This window comes from Amia ocellicauda, chromosome 21, assembly GCF_036373705.1.
Source record: "Amia ocellicauda isolate fAmiCal2 chromosome 21, fAmiCal2.hap1, whole genome shotgun sequence".
Classification (NCBI taxonomy): Eukaryota; Metazoa; Chordata; class Actinopteri; order Amiiformes; family Amiidae; genus Amia; species Amia ocellicauda.
In genome coordinates, this window is record NC_089870.1 from 7,560,856 (window position 1) to 7,576,871 (window position 16,016).

The 16,016-nt window shown below is 38.5% G+C and overlaps 3 protein-coding genes across 3 annotated transcripts; 1 reads left to right on the plus strand and 2 right to left on the minus strand.

The window, feature by feature from the left end:
* Positions 1 to 1,825: 1,825 nt before the first annotated feature.
* Positions 1,826 to 12,094, plus strand: LOC136717032 (zinc-binding protein A33). Its single transcript, XM_066694503.1, has 8 exons — positions 1,826 to 2,316; positions 7,520 to 7,591; positions 8,116 to 8,265; positions 8,711 to 8,764; positions 9,118 to 9,351; positions 9,838 to 9,860; positions 10,251 to 10,375; positions 10,881 to 12,094. Exons 3-8 carry the CDS (start codon positions 8,122 to 8,124, stop codon positions 11,405 to 11,407), a joined length of 1,107 nt encoding a protein of 368 aa, XP_066550600.1. The 5' UTR covers positions 1,826 to 2,316; positions 7,520 to 7,591; positions 8,116 to 8,121; the 3' UTR covers positions 11,408 to 12,094.
* LOC136717399 (uncharacterized) lies at positions 3,004 to 5,423 on the minus strand. Its single transcript, XM_066695017.1, has 4 exons — positions 5,370 to 5,423; positions 4,533 to 4,711; positions 4,325 to 4,435; positions 3,004 to 4,247 (listed from the first exon to the last, which is right to left on the minus strand). Exons 1-4 carry the CDS (start codon positions 5,421 to 5,423, stop codon positions 3,050 to 3,052), a joined length of 1,542 nt encoding a protein of 513 aa, XP_066551114.1. The 3' UTR covers positions 3,004 to 3,049.
* Positions 11,864 to 15,622, minus strand: LOC136717031 (nuclear factor 7, ovary-like). The gene is made up of 6 exons (XM_066694502.1): positions 15,165 to 15,622; positions 14,678 to 14,752; positions 14,236 to 14,466; positions 13,672 to 13,694; positions 13,218 to 13,336; positions 11,864 to 13,003 (listed from the first exon to the last, which is right to left on the minus strand). Exons 1-6 carry the CDS (start codon positions 15,573 to 15,575, stop codon positions 12,453 to 12,455), a joined length of 1,410 nt encoding a protein of 469 aa, XP_066550599.1. The 5' UTR covers positions 15,576 to 15,622; the 3' UTR covers positions 11,864 to 12,452.
* Positions 15,623 to 16,016: the final 394 nt, after the last annotated feature.

The following is a 16,016-nucleotide window of genomic DNA, read 5'->3' on the forward strand; positions in this document are numbered from 1 at the left end:
GGCTTCTTTAGGATCATTGTTCTAAGCGTTATGGTGCTTTGAGGTTTCTCTAAATACAGCCAAGACAGCTTATCCTCCTTGCATAAAGTTAGAGATCAAAGTCGAACTGAGTCATGATTTTCAGAAATGGAGTGGTGCACTTGGGACACAAAAAGAACAAACTCGCATGGCAATTCGTGCTCGCTAGGTGGCAGTATTGTACACGTTACATTTCAAAACTGACAGCCAAGCAGACACTCCTGTCAAGGTTAAAGCAGGGGTCTCAGTCAGTCCCTGGAGGGTCATGTGTATGCTGGCTTTCATTCCAACCGAGTCCTCAATTACTTAAATTGTCTAATTAATTATTCAGTTTGACATATTAAAAAAATATATTGTGAGGTATTTTACAGTTAATAGTCTAAAAGTGCATTTGATTCAAGGTACAGTTGCTTATAAAATATCCTGGGGCCTGGATAGATGTTTAAATATATCTAGCTCATGAAACAATTAGACCAATTAAGTAATTGAAGACTCTTGTTGGATCGAAAACCAGCAAACACACGGACCTCCGGGGATTGAGTTTGAGACCCCTGGGTTAAAACATTCAGTGATAAGGACCTGGGATGTCGTCTCCCTGTGTGAATTGAACAACTCCCAACTGAGAGGGGTCTCTGATAGAGTTCAGTGGTCACTATGCACAAGTAATGTGCCCAAAGCATTCAAGTAGTTGGCAAGGCCCTTATTTTGTTGGCCCTGTTGGTTAAGTATCACACAAAATAATACAGACTTGGAAAAAGGAAAGTAATCATGTCAATGCACCATACTCCTTTTTGTAAAATCCATTTCCCTTACCAATATTATACAAATTACTCATTGATATGAAACATAACCCTCTTACAAGAATTCTCCCAGGAAACATCCTAATCCAGACTCATGTCTGACACACTGGCTGGTTTCTCCAATATAGGCTCTTGTTTAATTGGAAGAAAACTGCCCCACCCTTCATTGACTATTGTATGAAAGATTAAATGAGTTTCTCACATCACATTTACACCGTGTGAGCCAAAGGAAAGATGAAATTCTGCAGCTCTTCTTGGATATTGTTAATGGATTTACATATTAAACAAAGATTGTAAACTAGATATACGTCAGTGTTCCTTCCAAAAGCATGATATTTGCTTTTGTGGTTAGCAGAATATGTCCATATTGTCATAAAATTGTCTGAAATTCTGTGCAATTTAACCAACTTTGGGAAGCATTTCATAATCAGGCTATGACTTCGAAACTACTGAACCCAGATCTGCAAAAGGCTGCAAATAAGCAGGTATACGTTTATCAAATGAATACTATTGATCAGACTTAATACTAAACAGAAAAAAAAAAAAAAAAGGAAAGTTGTGTGTAAGGCCAGGTTCCGCAGTGCAAATCCCTCTTAAAGATGAGGGACGTGCATAAAAGCAACAATAGTTCTTTCACAACTAAGAAGGAATTAGAGTTTTTAACCAATTACATACAGCAGATACACTATGACACCACTAGGAGGTGACCAGCACTTACAACCCAACAAGACCAATGAGTGATTGGAATTACAATAGTCTGTAGTGCCAATGGCAATAGGAGAACCAAGTTTACAAGAAACAAGGTATTCTGTATCAGATAGAGTTTTCTACTACCACCATTTTTATAGGGTGTGAATGTCAGTGACATGGGGGACTGTGAACACAGGACCAACAAGATTAACTACGCCACCCCAATTTTGTTTGCAGTGAGGAGGTTCGGCAAGTTCGGAAATAGGCAGGTTCGGCAAGATCTCAGCTGATGCACCACGGACACACTCGGGTATATGCAAATATTTATTTCCAAAACAAGGCAAATACAATAAATAAGCACTCAGCAGGGCACGAAGTCTGCTGGTATATCCACAGGCTACATCTAATTTAAAAAAAAAAAAAAAAAAAAAAAAACCTTTATCAGCACATAGTGAATAGACAAAACTTTACAATACAGTCCAGAATCCACCGTGCTCAATGTCCAGCGTCTCTGCCGGTGCCGTGGGCTGGCAGTGCAGGTCCCTCATCGCATATCAACCCTTCTCACGACTGGACCTCACTCAGTGGTGCAGCCGACGACCAAACCCAAGGGAGATAGACAATCAAGGGAAAGATTCAGGACAAGGATGCACATAGCAGTAGGCAAGTTCACTTTACACACTGTGGCAATGGTTGATTCACTGTGTACAACCCGCTCACCTCTTTACTGCATGTTTCTCTCCCCAGGTTTCCCGGTTCCAGACTCCACTGCTGCCTCCGAGGGACCCCAACTCATCGCCCCTAGAAGGTAAGGGTACATGGTATGGTTACTTTAAGTCCATAGTGCCTGAATTAATGGAACATGGCGATGATAGCACCACAACCCAGATTGAAGCCATTTCTGGGACCACCTGTACTAGCCAAGTAGACCCTTGACCCAAGGAATACTTAGCTTCATTAGCCTGGCTGGGCTCCTGGCTGGGCTCCTGGCTGGGCTCCTGGCTGGGCTCCTGGCTGGGCTCCTGGCTGGGCTGCCTCTGTTATCCTGCACTTCAGGCAGGTTCTTATAAATAGGGAGTGCAATAAGTCTTGAGTGGGAACAGGTGGACGCTCTGGGTTGGGTGAGGCAGGACACCATCAAAGTCCGAACAGGTGTGCCTCGTGAAGTGCAAAGAAACTCGTGCAAGTAATAATAAAACACACATAAGTAATCAAAAAATCAGTGAATCGAATGAATACATTGGTGATAAAGGAAGAAAATAAGTGAAAAAAACAACATTATTATTATTTATTATTATTGTCATTTAGCAGACGCTCTTATCCAGGGCAACTTCTGTAAACATACACAGTTAACAGTGAAAACAAAATAAGCAATACAAAAAAAAGAGTAAAGGCACATCTCGCTTGACATACATCATTTACAAATCATCGCCATTTTCAAATATAACATAAGATTTAATGAAAACACAAAACACCCCCCCTCCCCCCCCCCGTTTGGGAGGACAACTTTACTTTGTTACATGTACACATTTTAAATACAATTAAATATTACAATCGTGGGTAATTACTTTGTGTGGATCAAACATTCCAAATTCAATGCAATCCAATGTTTGCTTGTTATCCCCTAAGAAATCAATTAATTGTTTTTCGTTGTAAGCTTGTATTAAAACCTCAGTCATTAACTTGAAAAGCATTTCCTTCCTGTAAGATATTAACTCATCTAGGGGTTTCTGTATACTGTCTTCCTCATAACTGGTCTTCCAGTTTTGTATGTAGAGCTCAACAATGTTGAGATTTTTCATGTCACATATAATTTGTACTTTTAATTTATTCAGTTGTGTTTTTATATGATCTACAGGAATGGCCTGGGGCCTTGGTTGTTTGGATATTTTATTTAAAATTTTTCCCACCATTTCACATGTCTTTATAGTGAGATTTCTTTTTTCTTTTTCAGGCAATTTACCAACCTTTTTCATTTCATTCTCAATAAATGCCTCATTTATTATTTCCTTTTTATAAAAAAAATTGTATTCTGTTGGATTATTTAAGAAGGAATGAAGACATTCCTGTATATATTTATATATCTTTTGATGCTGTGTTATCCCCCAGCATTTCTTGAAGCCAATATACATTGTAGTCCCATAGTCATTTTTCCATTTTGTAGCATTTTCTATAATACATTTCATGCATGATTCAGCTGGCTGGTTTACAATGCAAGGACTGTGCAGGGTGAACAGAAACACTTTCCATTCACTGATGTCTTCATTGGCATAGTTTTTTAACTCCTCATTGACTAAGGTAATAAGTTTGACTTCAGTATGTTCCCTTTTGCTTTTTCCGTCTTTCTTTGGAAGTCTGCAGGCATTAAAATATGTATCACATCCATTAGAGTCCAATATTAATACCCATGCGTGCTGAACAGACGGATCAATATCATTAAACCTATTTACGAGTAGTTCAATTCCCTGCATGAAAATGTTTGTAATAGGTGATTTAAATTCCCTAATATATGGTTTGTGTCTTTCAGAAATTAATAGATGCTTTTGATATTTTTCTTTCTTTTCTAAAACAGTATTAATTTCCCCTCTTTGGGATATATTTTGGTTGTAATGGACTGATATCCAGTCCAAAGTGTCCAATTCCTTCTGTCCTGTGTCCATTGGGTCAGGCTGCAACTCACCATGACCCTGTACTAGAATATGTTGTAGAGGAATGGATATCTCTTGGGATAGCTCATTTCTAAAAAGTAGAATAAGATCAATAAACAAACAAATAAGCTTGTAGTGGTGTTTCAGAAAAGCATCACTGTAGCCTACCTTTTGCAATTGAAGAGCTGGGGACTCTCTGTGTTGGCTGAACCCATGTTGATAGATGTCAATCGCTTATCACTGACATCCACCTCTCTCCTTATTTCCATTTCCTTGTCCCTGCCAGATACCAAAGTAAATGCATTAGTCACACACAAACAAGCATAAACATAGACAGCAAGTATGGGTGTTTCAGAAAAGCATTACTGTAGCCTACATGTTGGAATTGAAGAGCTGGGGACTCCCTGTGTTGGCTGAACCCATGTTGACAGATACCAGTATCTGTCGTATATCACTTATAGTTGGAGTCGAGACCACCCTGTCCAAGTCCGAGACAAGATCAGTACTGGGAATGTCTAAGTCTAAGCCAAGACCGAGTCCAGATGGGTCCAAGTCCTAGTCAAGACAAGAGACACACTCAAATATTACTTTACCATGAGTGCTTCTAACATTAATAAAACAGGGCATATTCTTATTATTACCATTATTATTGAAAACAATACAGTATAAATTCATGTTCACTGCCCCACAATGGAATTGGTTGAAATCCTGTTCATGTGTATTTCATATATTGTGCATTCCAGCATTAACAATAGGCTACTATATTTTAATTATATAAATTTATAGTCAAATCTAGAACTGGCACCAATCTTGCATTTGTTATGCTCACAACATGAGTGCTTTATGTGCTTTATTAACACACACACATATATATATATATATATATATATATATATATATATATATATATATATATATAATCACAACATTTTACACAACACAAACATTTACATATATATATATATATATATATATATATTTGTACTATTTGCTGCCTTCCTCATTGAATACAGAAGTTTTTTTAAACTTACAATGTGTTCATTATGATGGATAAGGTTACAATCTGCCTTTTCAAATGTACAGTCAGTATTACAGTAGGATTACCTATTTTCATCTGCCATATACAATTATTATTATTATTATTATTATTATTATTATTATTAACAATTTGCTTTATTACTTAATAAAGAATGCTGAATTTTCTTTAACTTACAACAATTAAAGTTTCTTCAGTTTTAAAGTCTTCAGTTTCTATTCTCCTCGTCATTGAATTGAAGTGACAGGATTTTGTTTCCTCAATATATAGCTTAGTACTGCTCTACGTCACAAAGAACAGGTGGGAACACATTTGGAGCACGTCCAACACATGAAGCATTTCAAAGGAAATGAAAGGAATACTGAAACTTACTTGAATAGTTTGTATATTGAATTTACAATACAATTAAGAACATAAGAAGAACATAAGAAAGTTTACAATCGAGAGGAGGCCATTCGACCCATCGTGCTAGTTTGGTGTCCATTAGTATTAGTAAGTGATCCAAGGATCCTATCTAGTCTATTTTTAAATGTTCCCAACAATGTGGAGTTTGTTCCAGATTGTGACAACTCTATGTGTGAAGAAGTGCCCCCTTTTTTCCAACTTGAATGCCTTGCAGCCCAATTTCCATTCGTGTCCCCGGGTCCATCTCTCTGCTGATCTGAAAAAGTCCCCACGTAGTCTCCTCTGTTCCAGGGTGAAAAGGTTCAGTTCCTCAGTCTCTCAGTAGGACTTTCCCTTCAGACCTGGAATAAGTCTGGTTGCTCTCCTCTGAACTGCCTCTAGAGCAGCGATATCTTTCTTGAAGTGTGGAGCCCACAACTGCACAGAGTATCCAGATGAGCTCTAACTAGCGCATTGTACAGTCTGAACATCACTGCCCTTGTTCTCAATTCTGCACTTTTGATAATATACCCTAACATTTTGTTTGCCTTTTTAATTGTTTCCCCACATTGTTTGGCTGGGGAGAGTCCACATAAACTCCTAGTTCTTTCTCAAGCTTTACTTCATCTAGTTCTATTCCTCCCATAGTGTAATTATAGTGGACATTTTTGTTACCTGCATGTATTACCTTGCACTCGTCCACATTGAATTTCATCTGCCAAGTGTCGGCCCACAACTGAATATTATCTAAGTCCCTTTGAATAGCCTGTGCTGCCAAGATTTTATCTGCTGAGACACCTATTTTAGTATCATCTGCAAATTTGACAAGTTTGCTAACTATCCCAGAGTCCAGATCATTAATATAGATTAGAAAAAGCAAAGGCCCTAATACTGATCCCTGTGGAACTCTACTAACAACCTCACCCCAGTTAGAAGCGACTCCTCTTATCGACACCCTCTGTTTCCTATACATCAACCAGTTCATAATCCATCTACTTACATTACCCTGAATGCCTACAGCTTCCAATTTCAGGATCAGTATTTGGTGTGGAACCTTATCAAAAGCTTTTTGAAAATCTAAGTATATCATACCATATGCTTTTTACATGATCTACAGCTGCAGTTGCATGTTCAAAAAATTCTAATAAATTAGTAAGACAGTTTAGCCTTGTCTAAACCCATGGTGACTAACCCCAAGAATATGGTTTCCATTAAGATGCTCCTCTATTTTTATCATTTTTTCCAGCATTTTACAGGTGATGCAGGTGAGACTGATTGGTCTGTAATTTCCTGTCTCAGTTTTGTCCCCTTTTTGTGGATAGGTATGACATTAGCATTAATATCCTATCATGCTCAGTGGCATGTATAAAAATGCTGAGCAGGCCCAGTTGTCCTCAATTGTGGATCAAGATGGCAAGAGGAAAGTATCTAAGTGACTTTGAAAGAGGGGTAATTATTGGGGCACCATAGGCACTGGTCTTCAGAGATGTGGAAAAAAGTGATATGGTCAGATGAGTCATCCTTCACCATGTTCTCGACAAGTGACGAGTGCATGTGTGGTGACACCAAGAGAACGGTACAGGCCTGACTGCCTGACCCCTACAGTGAGGGGGTCCGGAGGCTCTGTTATGCTGTTGGGGGCATTTTCCTGGCATGGTTTGGGTCCACTTGTCCCCTTAGAGGGAAGGGTCACTGCACATCATTACAAAGTTATTCTGAGTGATCACCTGGTTTTCCCTTTAATTTGTCACACGTCTGTATATGATGTCAGTAGGGTACTGAGACACCAACCTTCCAGGTATGGATTTTAAATATGTTTTACATTTCAACAATAATGTTGCTGCATGTAATAACATGCAGTCCATTAGACTGACTCATAACACCTAGCCTTTTTCCATAATAGATACAGGAAGTGCTTGAAAATCTAGTTAATCTGCTTCCAGGTGAGATTATGCAGAGTTCTTCCTGGATCCACTGTTTGTACCTGTGCTTGGGCTGAATATCTGAATCGAAAGGTACATGTAGAGAAATTACAAAAAGGGCTTTTTAACATCAATGAGCTTGCTTCCAATTGCGAGGCTTTATGAAAAAACTAACAACAGTGTATATCAAATTGATGTGTGGTTGAAGGAACAAAACCAAAACGTATGTCAGTCAATTATTCTTTTTGTTTGTGTAATGATTTATGTCTTATAATGTTTTTCTTCATCTAGCTAAATTGGTCACAAGAGAACATATTGCATTATATAGTTAAACATCTCCAGAAAGAAAACTTGAAAATGTAGCACTCAAACTCTCCTAAAATATGTATTTGATCTTCACTTAATATAGATGTTTCACTATGTGATTATAATGATTTTAATTCACCATGGAAGGAAACATTTGCTTCCTTACCTGACAGCTCATGTAAATGTAAATGATGAGATCCATGTTTTTCTGCTAAAAAACTTAAATAATTTGGCTGTGTATATAGCACATCGAATGACATCTCCCTGTAAACAGTAACTTCACATCCATTTTTTTTTTTAACTTTGAGCAGAACATCATGGACAAGTGCAGTTGGCATCAGGAGACACTCAGTGTGTTTTGTGAAGATGATAAGGAGGCGCTTTGTCCCCAGTGTGTGGCGTCTGAGAGTCACAGAGGACACACCCTGAACTTGCCGGAAAAGGCAGTGCAGCTCTTCCAGGTAATTCAAAGTATGCTAGAAATGTTCTTGAATGTTCTTCAAAAAGTAAACAGCCTATGTACTAGACATGAAGCCTACAAACTCCACAAACTCCTTAAACTTATCAGCAGATAATCAAACAGTATTATTTTCTTGATTATGTAGGTTATTTCTCAAATCTTGAAGAGTACAGTAGGGTATTGAGACACCAAGCTCCTGTTTCATATTGATATTCAAACCTAAAAAGGTGTAACAAAAATGCAATTTCATTTTGTTATCCAACTAATTTGTGTCCTTTTCTTCCATTTTCTTGACAGCTTCCCACAATGTTGTTATATCTCTTAAAGTCTAAAGTCATTCTAGCACACTGTCTTTTATCTGTCAGCTGCTTGTAAAAATGTGACTTTCTCACTGTGTATTCGGAGTTGCACCTGTAAATGTTGAACGCATTTTCTTTCTTCTGTAGGCCGAGATGCTGGCCAAGAACAACTACTTGGAAGTCTTACAAGGGCATGTAAAGGTATCAATATGATGGTGGAATATGCACTTAAAAAACAGTGAGATGCATACACCATTTTGTAAGCTCCTTTTCTGTTTGTGTATTACGTTTGTTTTTTGTAGAGGGAGGTCTGTGGGAGGATAGTCCTCATCACATGGTCCACATGTTTTTTAACTGCTCAGATATTGTTAAGGTATAGTGAGAACCATATACCGACATTGGTGATTTTGCTGTGTCAGTTTCTCTTCCGTATGTGATGGTTATGAGGAATGCTGCAGCCCCAGTACCTTTGTGAAGGAGCTTTATTTAAATTGTCCAGTGAGCACAACAAAGTATATTAATCTCATATTGTTTGTGTCCTTAAAATCAAAAAGACTGGTGCCTCCAGCAATGAGAAGCGTCTGACCCAACTGTTTGAGAGGCTTCAAAACGTCCTCCAGAGGAGCTCTGCTGAGCTGCAGTCAGAGCTGGAGAATGAACGGACAGTGCAGACTCAACTCATACAGGGAAACATTCAGACAATGACTGGCATTTTAAGTGCTGTTTCAGCCCATATCCAAAGCCTGGATGAAATGGATGATGAGAATAAAGAGCACCTGGATCTTAGGGTAAGCTCTATGCAGAGAGAAAAACAATGCATCACTTCGACTTTCACACATTTGGTCATCGCTTTTTCGGTCCTATTAATTGGTGAACAAGCTTCTTTGACTTTGGAATTAAGTTCTCGTTACTTTTACATTTTCCTCTTCATTTCTGTCCAAGTTTATTCTATAAGACAGTAGGTTAAGCTATCTTAGCCATGTGAAGAGATACCTGCAGTTAAAATGCTGCATTCACCTCAGGTAATTAGAAGATTCTTATTCTTAATTGATTTATAATTATTATCAGAAGTTAGTGTCCTATCGCCACTAGTCCTCCATATTAATGCAGTTGATGATCACAATATAACAACTTCTTCCTTAATTAACTTCTGAAAGTACGACTAAACCAGTATTAGTAAATACTAGTTTTGGACACAGGAGATATTTTCCAGTACAAGATTGAAAGCGTTAAGTTCCTCACGTCATTATTTGTCTTTTCTTTTTTTCGTTTAGAACATCAATGGAAATGTGAAAAGGTAGATCACAATTTTCTGGCTTCTTATAATCGCTCCCTTTTCTTGGTAAAAAAAAAATAGTCTTTCTCACTATAGTCAGTAGATGGGGCCATTTCTTAATTTTTGTAATCTGTGTCGGTTTAGAAGAGCCAGCCAGCTGCAAGTCAGACCTAGACATGAGGGGGAGGTTGACAGTACAATGCACTTATTGTTTGTTTCTTGTATTCTAGTTTGTTAGTTTCTTGTCTTTCACACAAACTTACAAAACACCGTTCAGATGAATGGACAACTTAATTTTCATAAAATTATTTAAATCGTTTTTTGAATTTGAGATCTAATTTGATTTATTGTACTGTTTACAACTTCAACAGATGTTTAATAAATCACCACAATTTTTGTTTTTCAATTCAGAAACAAGAAATTTGAAATTCCAGCAATAGATATCAGTAAGAATATAAATTCGGATTACTACCTGGGAAGGTTTGTTCACAGAATTTGGAAACAGACACAAGCGTCTAAGTTTTTAGTTCATTCAGGTAATAATGCACACTTTCAAGTCTTTTCTATGATCCGAGAGGAATACATTAATTGCCATGTGACACACATCAGGTTGGCATCTGGCAGTACTTTCTTATGGCATTTTTAAACTGTATTCAAAATATATTTTTTATCTTGACAAAACTATTTGAGCAATCCTCCTAAAAATGTTATAGTCTACCATATGTAATATATAGTAATTACAACCATATGTATTACATTTTAAACAGGTTCCTAACTGTAGGGTTATTAGTCCACAATGAAAAAGGGAAATAATGTTAACTGACTTAAAGTCTCTTTAATTCAAAAGGGATGTAATGAAATAATTTGTGTGATTTGAAATCATGGCTCAGATTTAATCAATTTACCAGAGATGGTAACTCCAGTCTTTCGATGGTGTTCTAATTATTGGTCTGATAATATTACATGTAGGTGTTATTTCTGACAAAATTGTCTTCCATGCCAATACATTTTTCCCAGTGCAATAATGTGTATTTCCTGCAGTGCCTGTGACTCTGGACCCTGATACCGCCCACCCTGAGTTGACTCTCTTTGAGGGCCTCACGTGTGTACGGTACCGGGGAAGAAGACTGCGTGTGCCAGACTACCCGTCGAGGTTCGACCAGTGCCCTTGCGTGCTCGGGACTCCGGGTTTCCAGGATGGGCGGCACTATTGGGAGGTGAGAGTGTGGAACAAGATGGAGTGGGACCTGGGAATGACAACACAGTCGGCCAACCGCAAGGGTGCAGTGAACCTTGACCCCGCCCATGGATACTACGCCATCATCTTGAGAAATGGCAACTCTTATGCTGCCTGCAGTTCTCCCCAGGTCCCACTCCGGCCACCACGACAGCCCAGCAAGATCGGGATCTTCCTAGATTATAACAAAGGGACACTATCTTTCTTGGATGCCAATGGCATGTATCCACTGTACACTTTTGAGGAGAATTTCACTGAAAAGCTTTACCCATTCTTCAGCCCAGGTATGGTTATCAATGGCCACAATGTAGAGCCTCTGAAAGTCTGTTGACTGGGTTTGCAATATGGCGTCAACTATATTGTGAATAGATTAGAAACTAAGACATAACAGAATACAAACAGGTCATTAGTAGTACTGATAACATATTTCTTTGTATGTTTTATCCTAGTTTGTCATTAGAAGGTCAAAGTTAGAAGATACAGTGGAAGGTGGCAGGTATTTTCTTTATTTTAAATTATTTATTTGAGTCTGTGGGTGTCAAATCACTGTCTAACCTCTTCAGCTACTGGTCTCCATTAACAATAGTGAAAATTGTAGTATTATTAGTACTTATATTTAAGCAAGGGGACTATTTCTCAGTCTTGGCAATTGCTATGCTCAGGTTTTCCATCCTAGTTGTGATTGAAATTAGGACATCTGGATTAAACTGTCACTTCAAGTTGGCACTTGTTTTGGCACTATTACAACTGTATTATTTCATGTTAAAAGCACTCTCTGATTCCAAGCTGTTAATGCAATTACATTTATTTGCCCAGATGTTATCAGTGACACAAAGTTAATACACTGAATATTGTATACAGGCGCATTATTGAACAATTCAATTTGTTGTGGATGGAATATTTCAAGAGAAAAAATAGACGATTAAGACATTTGTAAAATCACAGAAAAGACAGTTAGGGCAGCAAAAAACAACATAACAGCATATTAAAACAATTTAATAAAGAATTTAAATCATTAGATGTTGCATTATTCATGTTTGTTTGCTTATATAAGTTGCAGTGGGAATTGAGAATTGACCTGTGGCTTTGGATGTGATCTTTGATTGGATTGTTTTGACATGGTCTGGTTGCTGTGTGTTTTTGTTTGTGTTAGTGTTTTTTATATTTAGACAAGGACCTGGAAGGTGTTTAGGTAGGCTCAAAAAGGAGTTCGGGTTTTGCTTATTGTTTTTTTTTTTTGTCCTGCACTTTCACCCAACACTGTATATTAACCTCCTCCACTTGTACCATATCCCTGCCTCTGTGTACCTGTTTCCCTAGACCCGGCCTATTTATCAATCCCAGCACTGTTGTTATCCCCCTACGGTGCCACAACATTACTCTTCCATTGTTGCTTGTGGAGGACAGATTCGAAGGGCAAGTGAATTCCTCCCGTCATCATTTGGACCAAAATGGAAGTATGGATACAGGCGTTCATTAAATGTATCGCTGAAAGAGAAAAGCCAGGAGCCATTGGCAGTATTGTAAAAAGACAATGATCCCTTCTCATAGTCCAGCAGAATGCCAATCTTGCTGGGCCATCTAACAACCTCGATGGGTAGTGTCTGCGAAGTGCAGGTTGAGTACTTGGATCCATCTCTCAACATAATGGCCCAGTAGCCACTTGACGGCCCCAGGCTGATGTTCCCTTTGCGTATCACTGACTCTCTCGCCACACCGAGGTCCCAGTGGATCTTCTCTCCAACCTCCACCTCCCAGTAGTGTCTCCCAGATATGAATCCCTGAGCTGCCAGAACACAAAGGCAAGTGTTGTAGCGCTCTGGGTTGTCGGGCACTTCCTGTCTCACTGCAGTGTGCTCCACTGTCCTTCCATCCTCTGACACCAACAGATTGGGATGTGCCGTGTTCGGGTCGAAGGTCAGAGGTTCTGGAATAGAAATGAAGTCAGGAATGTAAGCGTCGCCTAGTTCTCATGGCGTTGTGGTGAGCGTTTGATTAACCATTTTCTTCTTTTAATCAGGTTAGGCATTTTCCATACACCACAAGTTAAAACAGCACACATATGTACAACCTTTTTCTTTTAATCACAGTAGAAGTAATATGCAATATATTTAGTACGAAATTTAACCTTTAATAGCTACCTGAAAATAGCAAAAGCAAAGCAGATTGTAGTTTCTTCCAAGTGGAGTGTAACGCAATCCCCACATAATTTGCTGAATGAATTTGTTTCTCTTGTACTCCAACTGTGTTGTTTGGGGACCTGGATCAGCACAAAGTAAGACCAGATGTCAGATCCACAGTGGTTCCATGCAATGTACACATACGCACAGCTAATATAGTCAGTGGATATTATCCATTATATAAGTTTAAAAACGTGTTGCCATGATGAATGTACAGTCATTATAAACTCATAAACCTGCTAACCCACTGTGAATCTAAAGCATTTCTACATTTTAATGAATGAAACCCTCGTTCCCAAGAAAAAACATTATGCAGATGTCTGAAATCAATAGCCAATGTTTATAGATCTGTTTCAACTTTTAAGACATTATCATATGACCTTTGTTTTTTCCTATTTAGAGATCTTGAACTTACCTTTTGCAAGCCTTCACAATGTTCTAATATAAAGGAGATAAGAAAGAAAGATAATTATTTGTTTACATTTCTATTGGTAAAATGGTGGCTGTTTCAGGTCTGACCAGTTCATTTTTAGTGTTTAATATGTAAATAGATGGCATGCACATCTCATTTAATAATGCTTGTTAGACATCCACATCACAGAGTAATGCCTAAAACATGGAGCTCAGCAACAAACATTTTCTTAAATAAATACATATTATGATCAAAACTAACTTTTAATCATAGTTACTTATTAATTTAAATGTAGGCCTACACTTAAATGTCAAAGTGATTTCTTGGTTTGACATTTGTGCACAGAAAGCGTGTATCAAATGGTATATTTAGACAGAAATATAGTTATAATTCAAGCTAGTATAATGCAATGCTCTAAAGATATATTATTGCACAATACATCAAATTCCCTGCATACTTTCTGTCTAGTTTACCTCTTGTATAAACCCTCATAAAGGCATTCAACTTCAAGGAGTTGCCATTTCATAGTTAGTGTAATCAAAGTCAGATGTGCTGTGATTGACTTACATTCATCAGAAACAGGTCCTTTACTGCAGCCAATTCCTCCACTCTCTGAACCTCTTTCATTAGCGACCACTTTGCAGCCTCTGCCAGTCTGGCTTTCCCCTCCAGATCAGCCCTCAGCAGGGACCTCTGGTGTCTGACGCCCAGCCGCAGGGCCTGCTCTGTCAATCCCAGGTGCAGGTAGAGGCTGTTGAACAAAGCCAGCAGGCGTGTCCTGCGTGTATGTGCCTGATCCTGACACAGAAAGGGCAGATCTGCATGCAGTTACAAGGCTCACAGATGCACAAGTGTTTTTACACTGACGATGAAATTGTCATGAAATCTGACGTATCTATGCAACGAAAACCGTATTCAGCATTTTGGTTACTAAAGCTGTGCTCGTCTTGAATATTTTCAGCTGCTGATGGTAAAATCAACAGTTGTAATGCTTCTGTTGAGAAATTACCTGAAGATGTAATGATGATGTCTCCAGGGATCTTAGTGCCTTGATATATTTATCAGCTTTGTCCTGAACTTCATTCTATCATTTAAAACACAGCACAGAACAAGGAAACAATTATATATAATGTTATATATATATATATTTATAAACACCATTCAAAGAGACCTTGGGTCAGTTTAGAATATTCTACAACATTACCTTTTTATCATTTTATTTTCCCCCCAAGGGATGGAGTATATTATGTAATCCAGTAAATAAAGACCAAATAGTAATCTGTCATGCATAAGATGGTTGAAAACATAAATCAAATTTGAATTTAAAAGAAACCTTTCTCTATCAGTTATTTGACATCAGCCTTAAAAACACTATAATTACAGTTCAGACACTAAATCTAGTAAGAAAGTAAGACTGTCTCTTATCACAGTAGATCGCTGATCTATAGAGTAGTAAGAGCCTGGTACAACTTCTGTAGTTCAGTTGCTACTCTTACGTTAAAAACATCCAGTGTTTCCTCGGTGGGGATAATCTTGTGTCCGACATGCTGCCCACTTGACAGGCACTTTACGCATAGCCACTGGAAACAACCACGACAGAAGAGCTTCAGTCTCTCCCCATGAACTGAGCACTCAGGAAGCCCCAGCATCGATTCTGCCGTGATGTTTTCTTGAACGTATACTTCCACAATCCTCTGCAGCAGGCGGTCGGGTCTACAGCTATCAGGACTGGACAGGTGATCACAGTCAGGGCAGCGGGTTCCCTCTTGGGCCCCTGTGGGTTGGCTGAGACAAAGTCTGCAGAAGCCATGTCCACACTCCAGCGTCACAGGGTCATTGATGAGCTGCTGGCAGACCTTGCAGGATAACTCCACCTGGAGCTGCGATCTCCAGCTGTCTCGTTCCATAGCTGAGCAGCCCTGACACAACCCTACTCAACATCTCTCAGTAGGAGGAAATAGGTGACTCCTATCTCAACCCCACCCTGCTTTCTCAGTTATGAATGGTAAGCTATTTATGACGCACCTGTTTTACTGGAAAGTCTACTCTCTGGCAAGTCTTTTATAGTCTGCTCATTAGCTTTAAAGCAGTTCTGATTATATACTTTTGAGAAACATGGAATTCGTTGTTCTGTAAATGATTTGATATGCATGTGTACAACAGAACTGGAAAGCACAAACATGCACAAACTCATCACAGAAAAAACATTTTAAGAGGAGTTGAAGAATGTAGCTAATGTATACCATTTAGTCTTTGTGTTTTGAACATTTATGGTTTACAGAACCTTTCATAAGACAAGTGGGAAGAGCTTTTCCCCCTTAGTGTCTATCTTTGTGAAGCATGTTTCA